An 18,872-nucleotide genomic window follows, 5' to 3' on the forward strand; every position below is an offset into this window, starting at 1 on the left:
GTTAATCTGATATTTTTATGATCCTAACTGAATCTTGAAAAAAATAGCTTTCCTCATATACTGAGATGCGTATAAGATACGAATTGTAAAAATATTTAATATTTTTTAATAGATGTGTATAATATTTAAATATAATATTTTAATATTAAATATAATATTTAAATATAATTATGAATATAATATTTCGTTGACAAAAAAATGAATCGTATTGGCTCAAAAGATCAATAAGATTAACAGAAAACATGTATGTGTACAAGAATCAATTATTATTAATATGCAATACACAATTTAAAATGTATGTAATATTAAAATGAATCAACATTTTTAAATATAAACAAAGAGAATTATTATTGTCTCAGCTGCGATATTGATTGTTAAGTGTCTTAGTTATCGGATACTTGATTAACAGTTATTGCTTAACTGTTCTCGCAAACAAGTTTTAAGTCAGCATTCACTTTTCTCTTTCCTTTTTTTCTTTCATACTCATCATTACTTATTAGATAAAACAATATGTGTGTATAGTTGCACTTATCATTTGTCAAAACATCCATATATAAGTATCAATAAAATTTTTAAAATATAAATGAGTTAAAAAAAAGGAGAGTTTTCCGCAAATTTAATTTAACAAAGATGAGAGATTAACAAAACTCTTCAGTTAATTTTAAGTTAAATTTACTTTAATACAATTTTAATTTAAGACTTTGTTACAAAGATATGATGACGATTTTTCGAAATTTTTGCTAAAGAAAAATGATCTCCAAGTTATGTCAAGAATCCATTAATAGCAAGTGATGTAGTGATCCATTATTAGCAAATGATGCAATGATCCTGCGATGTTTTGTAGTTCATTTTCATTGCTTTTATCGGTAAATCTTAATTTTTATTTTTATTTATTTTAAAATAACTTTTTAATTATAAATTTAAACATAATTTTATAGTAATTATTATAATTTATTTAATATTCATATTTTATATTCTAAGCTTGTATTTTGAATCAAACTTTGTAATCAAAATTCCAAAGGAAAGAATAGATAAATCTATTTGTCACAAAAAAAAATTTCAAAATTTAACAAATCTCTCTCTCTTATTCTGATCCTTAATATTAATTTTAAAATATCGGCATTATCTATTACATATTTCTTAAATTTTTGCAAAAGTCATTAAAAAGGTAACGTATTTATCTATTACTTATTAGCATTAGCAAGTTCTCTTATGTATCTTTCGTTTCCGGAAGATTTTAGAGAGTAAACTATTTTAAAAATAAGAGCTCCTCATATTTAACTTATGACAGTGGTAAAAAGTCTAGGTCAACATCACCTACCTTGACCTGCTTGACTGCTTCCTCCGGTGGCAAATTTACCACAGTGTTCATTTGAGTGTCTACCCAGTCCTTTACCGCGGCGCTGGAGTCCCTATATTGCTGCCAGAGCCTGCACGCGTGCTGGTATCGGGTGCAAAGGGCGTTCAATTCGGCCCTCGTATCTTCCCAAGCCTGTACGGCTTCATTTACTATGGCATCGACTCTTTCGCGGACTTCTACAGCGCAGCTCTCCCGCAGAGGTTCGGCAGCGGCACGTAATTCGCCAATGAGAACTTCTCTGGCGCCCAAATCACCGTTTAGACCCTATCATTAAAAAAAAAGAAAAAGGAAGAGCATGTTTAATATTTGCAAATATTGTCATGAATATAGAAATTAAATGCATCACTTCTTTGACATAATACACACTTTTTGAGTTAATTAATATTTAAATTTAAATTAATAGTTAAATAATATTTTAATTAAGACGGTTTAAATTATATAATTATAACAGATTAATAATAAATTTGTCAAAAATATTTTGCTGTTAATTTGAATCTCATAGAACGCTATTAATGTATAATGAGATTGATAGGAGTAGAACTTATTAATTTTTTATTAATCTCCTTTTTTTCCATATTATTCATATATTTTGAAAATAATAATAAAAATTATATTTTGTCTACTAAAGCTTCACATGCCAGACAATTCAAAGAAAGTATAGGCATGTCGGTTCTGCTTTAAAACTCGCTATAAATAAATTCGCGACATACCGCAACACCTCAAACCATATATGCGCACGAGACTTACATGAATTCGGTCACAACGTGGTTGAAATAATTCTATGTCGCGCGTACTTGAGTTCGTTCACCTCTCTACGAATTTTGCAAAAGAAATCATACGTGGAAACTACCTCTTGATGTATCGAATATTTCTATCAGATATAATAAATTTATAGAAAAAATATTTTTTTGTAAATTATTAAAAATAATTCGTAAATAAATAAATTATTCTAGCTATTTATGATAGATATTTTATTCTATTTTATTTTCTCTTGTATATTGTATGCAACTAAATTTATACAACTAATATTAATTGATAATTCGTTAGTTTTTCGACGTTCAGAGAAATATGAAAATAAATTCATAGTATAAGAAAAGGAAATCATATATATATATATATACGTTCGGGTAGTAGCAACGACTCTAAACATAGACATTCCCACCATAGTTGAAATACCCATCGCGTTATTTATTCATTAATGATTTTAATCATTTATATCTTTCGTAATTATTTTTAAAATAAATTAGATAATTCGCTCTGATGCACGCACTATATCTGTTGCACTAAAGAAAAGAAAATTTTTAAGTATATTTATCCATAAAGACATTATCATTAATTATGCGTGCATTATTGCTGTAGTTGCGAATTTTATCTTTGGAGGGATCTTATCATTGGAGGATCTTACAAAAAAAATTATATCTCATGCATTAACATCTAGCTAATTGAAGTGATTGCATCTCAGAAAGTCGGAACGTTTCACATTATTTGCAATTAAACGATGTTACAGTTAATTATATGCAATTAAAACGCATCGTTGCAACACACGGGCATTGTATCATCTATGCATATTGTTTTAATATTAATTTGTTTTCCGAAGAAAGAATCGGGGATAAAGATTTTGTATAAAATTAGCATATATAATTAATTGCGTTTAATCTAATGTTCTTTAAGTTATGTTGATGTCTGTTGATCGTTCATAATGTCGATTGTTTATAGACGTATTGTGACGAACATGTAATTTCACGTGGTCACGAGAAAGAAATTATGATAATAACTATATATTTAATATAATCGTCTTTTATTTCGATTAAGCGACATATGAAAGAGAGAGATTCACAAGTTATGCATGCACATATTCTCGTTGGTTTAGCTACATTATTTTTGTTACAGACAACCTGTTGCTTGCAACGACTGTACACCTGTAATATATGCTGATTTAATACATATTATGCATCGATGTGGATAAAGAGGATTACTTTATATGTTTCGTCGTGATGCATAAACAACGCAACGGTATTGGGTGCAAAAAAAAAAGAACAGATGCAATGATCTAACGGAAATAAATTCTTACAAAATTATTTTCTCGTGCATGCATTCGCGGAAAATAACCGACCACTTCCGGAATACTAATAAAAATCATGAACGCGTGATATGCCAAGAAATCAACGAAGAACTTTACAAGTTTTTTCAACGGTATGAATGATTGCTCTGCAAAGGGTCGGCCGAAAAGGGCCCATTCATGCGCCCTCGAAATAAACATATGTGGTAAGATGTACAAAATGATAATTCATGAAGAAGAAACTCACACATGTGCAACAAATAATTGTTCTTGTATGCAAACTTTTGTAGAGTAATTAACCGTACATCTTAAAAAATACAGCGGCATTTATGTCTGTCTGGAATAAATATATATACATTTGTTTTTTCTTTTACTAGATAGTACGTAAGTAGTTTTATTCTGCGAGGATGGAGCGGATTTTTTTTTAAATCAATAATCAGTTTATGAAATGTGTAAAATACAGTCAGTATATTTTTGATAAAAATAGAAAACCAGATATATATACGTATATATATTCATGCCAGACTGACATAAATACCGCTGCTTTTTTTTTAAAGATGCATGGCTGATTAAAAATACAGTCAGTTTTAATTATCATATTAATACGTTTTTGCGCATTACAATAAATATTGAAAACACTTTGAATCATCGTTATATTAAATCATCACTAATAACGGAGCATTCTTTTAACTTCAACATTCATATCAACCTTCTGCAGATATGCAACTCCGGAAATCCTGTTCCGACTATTCTTCGTGCAGTCTGAGTGTTTTGGCACGAGACGCGAAACGGAAACGTTCTGCATCATTCAGGAAAATGTTTGATATCTACGATATTTAATGCGACATTACCTTGAAGTTATTTATCGTATTTGGTCTTCGTCGTGAAGCTTCAACTTAGATAGAGAATTGCGCGAATTTGTGAAGAATAAATCTCATTCGAACGACTTGCAAATGATGCGCGTTTATCTGTCGTCGCGACCGAGCGATAATACAGGTCAAAAATACCAATAACACGCGTTGAAATATATTTACACAGGTTCGGAGATATTCTCGGCAGCGACGTAAACGTGACCATGGGTCTAGCGGTACTGATAGGTGCCGCGGCGATAACGCGGCTCTCAAGCCTGAACGAGTGAGAGCGAAAATGCGACGCCTGCGCGTAACGTGTGTGTACTCTTGTATTTGTAGATCTGTTTAATAACGCCTGATGAATCATGAAATTATAAGGAGAAGAATTTAATTGACTATCCATGAACCTCGAGATAAATTACTCGAAAGTTTACTTAAAATTGGACTTCAGTCCTACTTCGTATTGCTCAATTTGGCGCTTTTGATTAAATAGCATTAAATTCATTTGCAGAGAATAAAAAATATAATATTGTACCGGAATCATGCCAATTTTATAAAAAGAATTATACAAGACGCTGATGATTTTATTGACCTATTTCTCAATGCGATAAGCAAATCTCATCGCTTGACCTTTTTTATATATAATGTAGAAAAAAAAGACTTACCTCGAGTCGCTCGGTAGCCTTTAGTAATCTTTCGTAATCGACAGAGCCTTGGACGGTTAATAGTTCCATCATATAATCCGCTTCTTGAACAGATTGTTGTACAGTTTCCAACTGTCTTTCGAATCGTCGCCACAACTCCAATCTATTCGTCAGCAATGAAAGCAGACGCGTGCATCTCGATTCGAGTTCAGTATGAACGTCTTGTATATTGGATAGATCCCTTTCGATGCCTACCGGCGATACTGTTACTCTCATGCCAGTCGGCAAATTATGCAGCGTCTGTCTTAAAGCCATTAGATCTTGCCAGAGAACCGCCAACTCATTTGCGACTGATTGACATTGATTCACAGCCGCGGCTACTAAGTCGCTTTCTTGTTTCTCGCTGCCCTCGCATTGATCCAGTATTGTCGACAATCTTTTGTAAGCCTTCCTGAAGCGATTTAATCCGCGTTGAAGAAGTTGAATTTTTTCTCGAAGTAATTGCGCCGAATCTAGCTCTTCGCTTATCTGTCCCTCTATGCAACGAGCCGATGATAGTAAAAATCCGACTCTTTCGCTTTCCGTTGCTGGTAAAAGACCCAATCGACCTATCTCGTCCTGAATCAAAGAGATTCTGTCGAATAGCACAGTGAGTCTCTCGATGTACAAGTCGAGTTCTTCTTTGGTCTTCAATACCCCATAGAAGCTATTGATAGTTGTTCGTAATTCGTTCAGCTCCTTTTCGAGTAGCTTCAGTTTGTCGTTCGATGAGATCTCCTCCGAGGAAATGCTGCGAGTGACATCCATCTGAATCTCGCTGATCTTATTGCTAATCTCCTTCCAACGACCTTGCAATTCGTAGTGGAATTGTCGCTGTAATATTTCGTCCGACAAAGGTATAATTCGTAAAGCTTGCTCGAAACCATTGTCTGCTTCATTACGCATGTTGTTGTTAACTTCGTATTGTGCCTTCAATTCCTATAATAATATTGATATAAGATTTTTCAAATCTGATTGAAAATTAATTGAATCTAATCGAATTTAATTTTTAGCACGAAAATATATATATTTTTTAAATGAAGTTAGTCCTTATATTTTTTTTATATTTAGATTTAGAAAAACTTAAGGATGTATTGGAGATATATTACAATCAATGAGATTGCCGTGAATTTTTAATTTAACTTCTTAATAGCATTCTAAATCGTCATGAATTATTTTAAATTTTATTACTTGCTCCTTTAAAAGTTATTAATTTTTGAATTTTGCGATTTTAACATAGGATCTTATGTAAACGTTCAAGAGACAGGTAATAAATTATTCACAAACTATAAAAAAACAATGATAAAAATTTCATTTTGTAATATTATATTCTTCATACGTGTAAAAATGTTTCCATAAAGTTTTAAAACGATTTACTTGCTCGTTTTGAAATTATTATTAAAAAATAACTGTGATTATCGGTTTAACGCAATATTGATGATAAAACGTGGCAAAATTTTATTGGAAATTAAGACCTATTTATATTAAAGAATACTTTGAAGTATAATTTCGTGATTTTTAAAAAATTTTTGATCAATTAGAATTTGTATTCTGCCCAACTTTAATTTTTTGATACTTTGGATTAATTTTTGAGACGGTCCGTCCAATACATTCTTAAAATCAGATCATCCTTTTCAAAATTATTCAATTTTATCTGAAGAATTTTTTTTATCGCTAATAGTTTTAAAAATGTTTATGCCTCATATAACAAGAGATAATATTCTACAATATAATATATTATATATGTACACACATATGTATAAAGACTGTTATGTATTAAAGTTTGTAGATAAAAAGTTTGATAAAAAATGATGCTGATAACGATTACGTAATACTTTCGTTTTCCAATTTTAATCGTGCTAAAAATACGGATCTCGAACATGTGCCTCCGATGGCACGAGGCCAAATGCGTTGGAAAAACGTGACCCAGATGCATATGCGGATACAGCCCACCAATGGATGTTCTCGTTAGATTATCGTATTATAAATACATTTACAAGATTTTAGAGAAAGATCGAAAGTGCTTACCCAGAATTGACGCATAGAACTTCCTGAGGGATCGCGTAGTATGGCAAGCTCCTTCTCAGCCATTGTCATCCACTGTTCCACACGACTCATTAATGTCTCTTGATTATTCCAACTCTCTCTGAAGGCCAATAGTCTTCTCAAGGAGGATTCAATGTTATCTTGCAGTTTTACGATCACATCTAAGATTTCCCCGTAATGATCTTCGGGATCCTCGATATTGATGAGATCGCGAAGACTACAGGCCACGTCGAATAATTGAATTAATCGTGCACGATGGGTTGCTACGTCTGATGATAGAGACTAAAATGTAACAAATTGACAAATAATTAAAGTTAAATTTATGGAATAATCACATAAATAGTACAAATTTGTCAATATCAAAAGAACAATAATGCTTTTTGTAGCTAGAATTTTTCGTAACAACCGGCTAAACACCATGTGATTAATGCTTTTCTGAATGACATTAAAAATAGCCCTGAACATATATTTTTTATCCACATGGTACAGATAAAAAATAATAGATTAAAAATAATATATTTAAATTAAATTAAACTTAGAAAATGTCTGCATATAAATAAATTTGTCAGCATATATTTAGTATATATTTTAATAATAGTTTTTCTTTCAAGATCAATTAATATATAATATATATAATATAATGTAACATATAAAATATTTTTTGAATTTTATGTTAATTAAAAGTAAAAAAAATGTAATACAAAAAATTTAATGTTCTACTGAAACTATGTCTATTGCGTGTATATTTAAAGACATCTTTTATGCTTACTTCCGACACTTTTTATCACATTCAGCCATTACGTATGTGAAAAGTATACATGTATACTTACGAAAGGCGTGCAATTATTATTTAAGTATAAAAGTGGAATTAATATAAAATTATTTAATAAGTGAAATTAATATAAAATTACTCTTAATAAATGGAATTAATATAAAATTACTAACTTGATATAAAGAGATGTATTGATCGTAATCGGTCGAAGTCACTGTTTGGAGATCAGGGACACGTTGATGTGCAACTTGGAGCCATCCTTTCTCTTCTTTCATACTTTGCTCCAGTAGCATCCATCTTGACGCGGCCAACGCCATTTGTTGCGCTCTTGAAGCCGCTTGATCGAGTAACACTGTCGCTTTATCATGAAGTTCTTTATGCAGATCTGAATGTTTGGCCCTGGTTTCAGGATCTAGATTGCCTTCCAGCGATTCGAGAATCGCGCGACAGTGATTTAAGTTGACGAAGAATTTTCTGTGTTTTTGCATCTCTTCTTGAAGATATTCTAGGCTCATCACCGATATCGGACTGTCTAGTAGATTTTCAGCAATTTCGGTAATTTGCGCAAATTCCTGAAGTGTTTGCTCGTATTCTTCAGCTAAGACGAGCAATTGGAGAAGACGCTCTCGTTCGACGTACACATTATGCCCGATAATCTTTGTCATTTCGTGCGCAGCGTACGTTTCATCGGGTATAACTTTGCCTGGATAATCGTGCAATAATCCGCAAGTAACATCGAGGAGTTGACTCGTTTTCCACATGTGACAACGATTTGTGTTCTCCAATTTATCGAGTTCTTGTAATTTCCAAAGTGTGGAATTTTCACTTTCAATTATATAATCGAGCTGTTTACGTTGTTCATCGACTAGCCTGTAACAAGAATTTTGACTATTTTAATACAGAAAAAAATGCGTGCATTAAACAATAATAAAATTATTTAAATTTTCTCTCTTTTATTTCAGACTTTATTTCTAAATTTAGTTTAAAAAAATATGCAACAAAATATATTACATTTAATAAAAATTTAATTAATATTTAATTAATATTTTTTCTTAATATCTTACCTATACACATTGTTTATGCCATTTATAAATTCGTCCCATTTTGCGAGTTGTTTGCTGGCATGTTCCTCTTCATCAATCGTAATATGCTCGATGATTTTCATTTGATGTTCAACAGCGTCCATACATTTTCGTAATCTTTCATGTTCCTGTTCCGGATAGCTTGGCTCTAATTGCTTCCAAATGTTATCAAGTTCGCAAATATTTTCCTTGACATGATTCATCTCTTCTCTCAATTCGATGAACGTTTTAACGTCCTCGTGAGAAGGTCCACTCGGACATTCTTTGTTTAGAAAGATTCGATACTCAATAGTTTCCAACCAAATTGAGATTGTTTCGATGACAGTGACAAAGGTTTCCTCGATGATTATCACGTCGTTCTCTTGAATAGCATTTCTTAGCTGCGCCAATTCCTTGCGAACATCCGAAGAGCGTTCCTCCACAAGCTTTTCCGTAGTGACTTGTTCGAGATGTGCGATGTGCAAAATGTTACCTAGATAACTCGATTCGTTGGTATTCTGTAGATTTTTCACTCGATTAGTTATTATTTTAGCAGCTTGCATCGCTTGTGGTATCCTCTGATATTGCGATTTAATGTCACATTCCAAAGGTCTTTCTAGAAGAGAAGTTGCAGATAGAGTGTTGAGAGATGGTACTTCGGATTCTTGCCATAAATTCGTATCTTTTTTCTCGTGTATTTCGGTGCTAGGTAACGCTGATGTAAGCTTTTTGTGCGATTCCGATATCACTTCGGCGTATGTCGGGGTCTCTGCTTGGAACGAATCGGTGATTTCTTTATCGCAAATAGATTGCTCGATTTTTATGGGTGACAATAGCTCGTCAGTGGTATCCATTAGTTCAGGAGATAATTGTGTAGGTACAATTATGGATGATTTCTCTTGGTCCGTCGACATCAATGACGACTCCATCATCGGTTTATCAGGTAAAAATGGCATTTGTACTGCTGCTACTTCAGATATTGTTGTTTCTGGAATGTGACGATTTGAATCAATTATAAATTGATCTGACATAATTGTTTCTGAGGTAGTTGAGATATCTTTTATGTCTTCTTTATCTCGATTCCTGCTTTCTACAGTTCCCGATGCAACATCCTCCGATTTTATTTGATCTGAATCGATTTGAGAAGAATATTCGTGTACTACGTCATCTAAAACATCATTATTTCCTACTAAAGATGTTCGCCTGCTGACATTTTTCTTGGCTACATCGCAATAAGACAATTTCAAGGTAGTATCTTGGGATTTCATTGGCTGCCCAAATATGGATTCAAATTCCGACTTGTCTTTGTTAGGTAAATTAATTTCCATGGTCTTGTGTTTTCTTTTCCTTTTTTGTCGTTTAATCGCTTTGCTATTGTGCTCTGCAACATCCGCGTCGTTGTTGAGGTCTTCGGCAACTGTTGTCTCCTGCGAACTATCAGGTGTTTCTTTGCTAACAGTATCGAGCGTGTCACTGGCAGATAATTCTATGCTCGCGTGCACGTGGATTTCAAATGATGTATCCGGAGTAGTGCTTTTTTCCGATGTCGAAGATGGTATCGTAGATTCTTCTGTTTTTGCGCTAATATCTAATGATTTTAAACTATCTTTTACTATAGGTGTTTCAGAAAATTGGTGCATCTCTTCCTCAACAGATGCTTTTCTTTGCTCGATATTTTCCGTTGTGGAAATCTCCGATATTGGTTTGTCACTCGCAACTTCCATTTCTCTTACTTCTTCTATTTTTCGTACTTGTACATCAGGTGCTACTGGAGTTTCCGTTATTTCCGTAAATATTATTCCTTCTTCTTTCGTCTCTTTCAAGATGTCCGCTTCCGTTAAAACAGGCGTTTCCTGCGCCTCTTCTTTTTCAATTTCTTCTACTTTAGAATCTTCCGTAAATGTTTCAACAGTATGAGTTGAAATTAATGTTGTTTGTTGAGATATCGATGTCATCTCGACTGGTTGGCTGTCTTTCTCTAATGATGTTTGTGCACTGATTTCACACATGTCAGGAATATTTTGTATACTTTTTTCGATTTGTGGTATCAGGTCTGTTTCTATTTGCATCGAACTATCGAAAGTTTGAATTTTCGCTGGAGAACTAGTCTGCGATTCTTCCTCGATAGTCTGTTTCGTTTCTTCGAGGCTGGTTTGAATAAATTCTTCGCATACTTGTATAGGTTCTGGACTGACAATGATTGGACTGGTCTGCATGGTAGCCTCTTTGATTGATTTTATTGGCATTTCAGTTTCCGCCTCTACTTTTCGAGGGCTTTCTTCAGGCGTTGTTTGTGTTTCAATTGTATCAGTAGGCGCCGGTATTGTGATTGTTTGAGTATCTGCATGCAAAACATTCGGTTGCTCCGGACTAGTCGGGACACTTGTTTGTACATCTTTTTCCAAAGATTCTGGTACTTCTGGAGGTAATGTTTGCATACCACTTTCCTGCAGAATGACTTTCTCTGCTATTGGTGGTGGAGTAGTTTGTTGCTCGACTTCCATCGCGGTATTTATCGTTGTCTGAGTTTCATTTGTTATCATTGAAGCTACTTCAATAGGTGAAGTCTGCATTTCCGTCGAAAAAACATCAATTTCGGTTGTTTGTGCTTGAGAATCTTCCATTTCCGTTTCAATAAAAGGGACATCCTCAATTGGACTAGTTTGAATAGCAAACTCCTCCCTTGGCGTGGCTATGGGTGTCATAGTCTGTATGCCTAAATCTTCGACTTCCGGGATTCCTTCCACGATATTTTGTGAAATAAAATCAAGTTCTGGTTCTAAAATTGTTTGTGTTTCAATATGAATCTCTTCAGTTTTTTCTGTTTGACTCTCTTCTTCTAAAGTTAACGGTAGCGGTTCAGGAGATGTTTGTATAAATGTAGAAAAGCTCTCCTCTATCTTTGGAGTAAGTGAAGTTGAAACATCGCATGTTTCTACAGTTGTTTGAGTGTTTGCGTCATCTAACACAGCTTTATATTCAATAATATTCTCTTGTTGTAGTATCGTTTCGGTTTCAATTTCTTTCGTCTGATCTTCTTGCTCCATTATATCTTCAGTTTCAGTTTCTTTTGTCTGATCCTCTTGTTCCATTATACCTTCGATTTTAATTTCTTTCGCCTGATCTTCTTCTTCTATTATTTCTTCGATTTTAATTTCTTTCGTCTGATCTTCTTGTCCCATTACATCTTCGATTTTAATTTCTTTCGTCTGATCTTCTTGTTCCATTACATCTTCGATTTTAATTTCTTTCGTCTGATCTTCTTGTTCCATTGCATCTTCGGTTTTAATTTCTTTCGTCTGATCTTCTTGTTCCATTACATCTTCGGTTTTAATTTCTTTCGTCTGATCTTCTTGTTCCATTACATCTTCGGTTTTAATTTCTTTCGTCTGATCTTCTTGTTCCGTTATATCTTCTAAATTATTTTTTTCTATTGCTTTATCTGCTTTTATTTCATCGTTTTCTTTTATATTATCTTCTACTTCAGATTTAGGAATCTCTAAATAAAATCCATCATCTGTAAATGTCGCATCATCACTACTAGTTTTGGGTACTTGAGTTAGATCCTCATCTTGAATTAATCGAATTTTTTGCTTTTTCTTCGTTTTTCTCTTTCTTTTCGTGCTATTTTCATCTTTCAATGGAATCGATAATACATCATTATCATCCGGTTGATATCCATTTTCTTCGGCCACAAAATCGTCATCTAAGCTTAAAGACGATTCAATGTTAGATTTGATAATCTCCACAATATCCGGTTGCGGCTGTTCGCTAGCATGTTTAGACGAATCAGATGATGGGACATTAATCTCCATAGATTCAGCAATCGATGTAGCGATAGAAGTGCTAGATTCTTCTTCTACGGGCTTTTCTAAAGACTCTGTCTTATCTTTGTGGCGCTTCTTTTTTCTACTTTTATGACTTGTGTCTGATTTGCTTTGCTCCGAGGATTCGATATGAACATCGATTACTTTGTCTGCCGTCTGTTGTAAGGTTTCTGTTCCTTTTTCAGCTGTAAGAAAAGCGCTGGTTTGCACGATCTTATCATGTATTATTCCTGTCGTTCTTTTATCTGTTGGAAGACTAATATCCACATCCTCTTTAACAATGCTATATGGAACAATCTCGGATCGCTCTGCTTGAGTTTTAATAGAGACCAATGGTTCCATTTCCTCATCTTCTTTACTCACAGATAAAGCTATCTCAACCTTATGGAATATTGGCTTATACTCGGGCTTGAGTGCTTGATCCCTTAAATTATCATCTTCTTCTTCCATAAACAATTCTGAAATTTCTCGTTCTTTAAGTGATGCTTCGACATCTTTTGAAACAGATTTTTCTACGCGTTTGTCGGATTCAATTTCGAATTCACACGGTAAAGTGATCGATCCATTTTGTGGCTCTAATTGTTGCGATGTTATATCTTCTTCTTTACTCTTGGATAGTTCAAACAATTCGTCTTGTTTTGATATTCCTTCCTTTTTATCTTCTTCCTCTAACAGAATGACATTCGATATATCGACATTTGTATCAGCTTCTACAGTGCTGCTAACATCATGGTGCATTTCTACTTCTACCGTGCCGTTTTCTAGCTCGATATTGAGTGTTTCGATTTTTATTGGTGCATCGTCAGACTTACAAGTAGTCTTGGTAACCATCGATTCGTCATCTGTTATGGTCGGCTCTAATGGCGATTTTAGAGATTCCGGCTGTACTGCATGTGTAACATAGACATCTTCGACAGGAGTCTGCAAAACAGCAGATCGCTCAGCATCAATTAACGCTTGATTATCGACAGCGAGTGTATTTATGCCATTTACCTCAGTAGGAAAATGTTCGTATTTGTGTTCTTTCATCGTTACTGTTTCCATTTCTTTTGGCACTATATTTTCATCACGTTGTAAACTAGAAATGTTTTCATCATCTGGAAGATTAGTTAAATTTTCCGATTGCGATACATGCTCTCCCAGAGAAGGGAGCATTTCCTGCACCATAGTTTGTTCGGAATCTGTTAATTTTATCTTAGACTCTGTCGTCAAAGGTTCTTTTAACGACGCGCTTTCATCCACAATATTCAATGTGTCAGCTTCCATAATGTCATCATTTTTCTCCGCGATCGTCATCGGCTTCTCTGTGATTTCTTCTTTCGTTTTATCTTGACGCGTACTCATCATATCCTTAGCAAATGGCCCGAAAAACGGTCCTTGCATCGAAGTATCGGAAGTATGTGGCATTGGTATCTCCGATCTCTCCTGTTGTGTTTCAGTTGACTCTTCCGCAGGAACTAATATTTTGTGATCCTCGTTTTTAACCACATTGATACTAATATGCGGTATGTCTTGCTCGTTTATCTCTATCTCTTCGGGCTCCTCGATCACTTCTTCGGTGGTAGTTTCCTTACCATCTATAATAGTAACTTTCCGAATAATTTTGCGCGTCTTTTTGATGACTCGCTTAGTGACTTGCTGCACCACAGCATGAACGCTTGCAGTCCTCGTTTGATATTCACCACCCTCCATCAATATTTCCTCTTCGACCGGTTGGCAACTGATATCTCCTATTTGGCCTTGCGTCACCATGTGCGTGTACTGAGGTTCGGATTCGTACTCCTCCACGTTGATACCTTCGCCGGCGCCCGTGGTGACTTTACCACCGTAAATCTGTCTCGTTATAGTCTCTATGGTACCATCTGGTCTCGTTTTAGTTACGGTGACTTGCTGATCTCTCATCGCAGCCTCTGAAAAAGCTTGCATCATCAACGGCGTGTCTCCGAGTGCTGTCGACAGAGTAGACATGTGCTGCTGCGTAGTTTGTTTACTGACCGTGGTAGTACGTCGTAATTTTCTTACTATGATTCTTTTGGTGCCATCAGCATCGACAACTACCTCAGTGGTAATGTCATCCGGTTCGACTAAAACCGTCTCAAAAGACTGTGGCGCAGCATGGACAATGTTTAATTCACTTGTCGCGCTGTCGGTTTGTTTCGCATCTTGATACTTCATATTGACGACAATGTCTTCACTAGACAAGGCACCAGGTTGTTCCTGTACTAGTTCTTGGCTGGAATTAGCTGGCAAGGACTTGGTCGCTATCTCGATTACGTCGTGATCACCTTTCGTGGTTTTTAAGATCTTTATAGCCTCCTGCGTTTGAGCACCCTCGCTCGGTAGTAAAACTTGCGTTGTCTGCGTCGTGAGAGAATGACATGTAGTCGACGATGGAATTTGCGTCGTAGATGTTTGTTTTGTGAATTGGGCTTTCTTCTCTACAACGTCGTCGATTAATAAACTTTGACCCGTTTGTAAAGAAACATCAGCCAAAGATGGCGGACCGCCTCCCAGGGAAGAATTAATCGAAGGTGCTTCGTCCAGAGTAGCATTATCTCTCTCTGTCGATTCATCGTCAGCTTGTGCTTGCTCATCACAGATTTCCTACGAGATAACAATTGTCTTGAAAAAATGTGACGCTATATACACCATTATATCTTGAATAATTATTGTATGTATGTGTGCGGGCGTGCGTGCGCACAAATATACTTGTACTTTCTATATTTTAAGTTTCAAAAATGCGTCACTTTATTGTTACTGATTATTTTATTGATGAAAAATAAATGGAATATTAGTGTAATTTTGTGTATGTATATGCAATGTAAAATTTTCCTTGTTAAACGGATAAGAACAGAAATTTAAATTGGATACTACACGATTATTTAGAGTTTATAAATTTTATTTACTTCGTTGATTATATGATTCAACAAAATAATCTTTTTATACTGTATTTCTTTTTTGGTAATGCAACATGTTTCTTTTTGTTTATTTAATAAATCGTTTGTGAAGAAGCAATTCCAAAAATTCCCATTATTTTTCGTATCTTTATACATGTTCTTCTAAAAGTTTTTATTTAATATTTATTAATATATATATATATATATATATATATATATATAAAATAAATTATAATTAAAAGTATTTATGTTGCACTTAAATAATCTTTACATATATAAAGTTTTTAAGTAATATGAATAATATATTTGTCGTGTATTTTCTATGGAATATTGATATTCTATTGAATATGAAAATTATATAATATTTCTGAGAGATAACGCGTTTATTGAATCTTAATAATCTATCATCTTAATAATAAAATAAACATGTTGTATATACTTTACGCATAAAAAAATTATATTTATGATAATATTATCATTAATTATTCACATCGCTAAGTATGGCATATAACTACAATGATTAACAAGTGGAAAGTAAAGGGGAACAGAGGATTAATGAGAATTCTTTAATTGACATGAAATATTACAGCAATGTATTAACATTCCTTTTACTAATTACATGCAATGCCTATACTACATCCATCACCTTAAGATAAACAGAAAAATACATAACAATCATGATACAAATAATGTACAATAAATCAACAATAAGAAATAATGTACGATGCGTGATATCTATAATGAAATGTGCGTGATGAGAAGCGCATATGTCCGTTTGCAGCGACAATGATAAAGAAAAAAATATATACTCAGAATAATGCTTTCTATATAATTGAATTATTTATGTCCGTAAGCCGTGCAAAAGAAATTGTATTATTAAGCTCGATGACTAGAATGGCTCATATATGGCTGTACCATATGTCGAATAATGCGTTGTGTGTGTTTACCGCTTATTACAAAGAATTTAGCGTTTATGATTAAACATTACACATTGTTTCTTATGACTATCCAAATTTAAAGCAAATATTTCAAATTCTTACTCGAGGAAAAAGCAGAATAGTTTCAATGCAGATGTTCACATTACGATATTCACATCCGAAAATTCTTTTTATCTTACGTGCAGCTATTAATTAATAGCTTAATAATTTTTCTCTGATATTTACAGTTCTTATAATTTGCATTTACGAAGCCATCAACTTTGTAATAACCGCAACTTGCAAGCCTTTTATATTTTCTTCCGTATGGCATGAAACTTTGGCAACTTTCGAAACCAGAATTGATTTTCTCGAATCATTTGTAATATTATTTTAAGCGATCGAGGCACCAAAAAGAGTAATGTTTGCGAAAGCCCCCAAACTTTGGAAAACGTTGAATACCTGCTGCTTTTGTGAGAGCTGATTAATTGTGCTCACGAGGGCTTTCTTCAGTTCTATCGCCAGCGTGTTCACTTCTGGTAATGACTCGAGTTCTGAGACTCGATGCACGCGACTCCTTAATTCTTCCTGTAAAATCTGCCGATTGCGACAAGCGAAATATCGATATTATTTCACGTGCGGTGAAATAATTGTATTATATAATTATTTGATGAAATTAAGTCTCGATATTGAGAAATTGCGATATCTTAAATTTAATATATAATTATTTAATCATTAATGAAAAAAATAAGAACGTTAAATGTATGTTTCACTAAACCATTAGAATTAATTATATTATTATGCCGATAAATGATCCAACAGACCAACCTTGTTGGTGTTAAACGAATGCTGTTCGTCTATTTTCGATATGACACTTCTTAGCCAAGTGTCTGTTTCTTCGAGGAATAATTTGTAGGCATGAATTTCTTGGCTTCGTCTTTCTTGGCTTTCTCGTGCCTGTTCGACAGCTGCCCGTCCTTGTTCCGCTTGATTGAAAAGGGAAGTAACACGCGTGTGAATTTCCGTCAAAGCTACTAAAAGTCTTTGAGATTCAATATCAGCAGGAATCTCGCGTAATCGACTTTGAAGTTGTGCAACTTCCTCATCGTAGGTGCGAAGCTCCGTCAACATGGTCTAAAATAGATAAAGAGGATTTCTTGTGATTTTATAACATAATATATATATATTCATCTTTTAATTTTCTTGTACAATAAATATAAAATTAGCAAGAATAATAATATAAATTTAAAAGTCTCTTTTATTTTTCTCTTTTTTCAATTGATCTAGAATCATTCATTTTACATTCTTACCATGAGAGATGATAATATGGATTCTATGCTGTCCACAGGCAAATGAGATAGTGTTTCTTCGAAAGTTGAAAATCTTATTTGCAGAGAAGCGAGGCCTTCCTCAACGGTATCCTAAAACATAAATGCTTATTAGTAATTTTATTGATTGTGAGATTTATTACTATTTCAATTATGCTGTGCACACGACGAAGTCCAATCAATTTTTTCACGCTGCGCATTAATTTCGTTAGCATCGAAAACTTTAAGAAAACCTGTAAAAGAAGGTGTTGTATGATATGAGGTTACAAAATGCCACAGTATGAAACACATTTAATAAGGCATATCGAAATGAATATCATTCCTTTAGCGTTTATAATCATCCGTATATAAAAATATTTTTGTTACTATATGGAACGAAAAAATTTTCATGCAACATGTCAGTGAATATTTTGCTAAGCAATTCGAATGCAAAGACCTAACACGTAAAGTTGCCAGTAACCAAAGATCAAAAAAATTAAAATCAATTTTTATTCCTTATTAGCTGCTAATTCTTTATTATATAAATTTTCGTTTATTTATATTTTAATTTTAATTTTTTTTATTTATATTTTAATCTTTGGTATTACAAGCCGTAAAATAATATAACAATAATAAAATAATAAAAGATAGGCATGTGAAGTGTGCGTAATGTGAAGATACTATTGCAGGTAATAATATTTTTGTATATATATTTACGTAAGAGCGGAATAAGCACGTAAATATAATGCAGATAAATATTATAAAAAGATGATTAAATTATCACTATTTCATGCAAACGACAAAATATATTTTATTAATTAACTTTAATTTGTTCCATTTATTGATAGAAGATTAAATGTCCTGCTGTGAAGGATTAGAGGAAAGTTAAAATAATAATAAATATCGAGCAATAGCAGGAAGAGAGAGAGAGAGAGAGAGAGAGAGAGAGAGAGAGAGAGAGAGAGAAAGAGAGAGAGAGAGTAATATATACATATAAAATACATATACATATACAAATAAATGTACACATACATACACACATACACACACACATGCACGCTACACCAATGGATCACCACACAGGAAAATTACACA

General features: G+C 33.6%; 1 protein-coding gene across 1 annotated transcript in view; it reads right to left on the reverse strand.

The window, feature by feature from the left end:
* Positions 1-18,872, reverse strand: part of LOC105254148 (nesprin-1) — a 95,375-nt gene that overhangs the window by 11,054 nt on the left and 65,449 nt on the right. The window contains 8 exon segments of the mRNA XM_025406823.1: positions 1,322-1,624; positions 4,936-5,892; positions 6,982-7,281; positions 7,945-8,641; positions 8,836-15,263; positions 16,933-17,067; positions 17,299-17,604; positions 17,781-17,891. Coding sequence (XP_025262608.1) covers positions 1,322-1,624; positions 4,936-5,892; positions 6,982-7,281; positions 7,945-8,641; positions 8,836-15,263; positions 16,933-17,067; positions 17,299-17,604; positions 17,781-17,891 — 9,237 coding nt within the window.

The sequence above is a fragment of the Camponotus floridanus genome, unplaced genomic scaffold (assembly GCF_003227725.1).
Source record: "Camponotus floridanus strain SB8 unplaced genomic scaffold, Cflo_v7.5 scaffold156, whole genome shotgun sequence".
Taxonomy (NCBI): Eukaryota; Metazoa; Arthropoda; class Insecta; order Hymenoptera; family Formicidae; genus Camponotus; species Camponotus floridanus.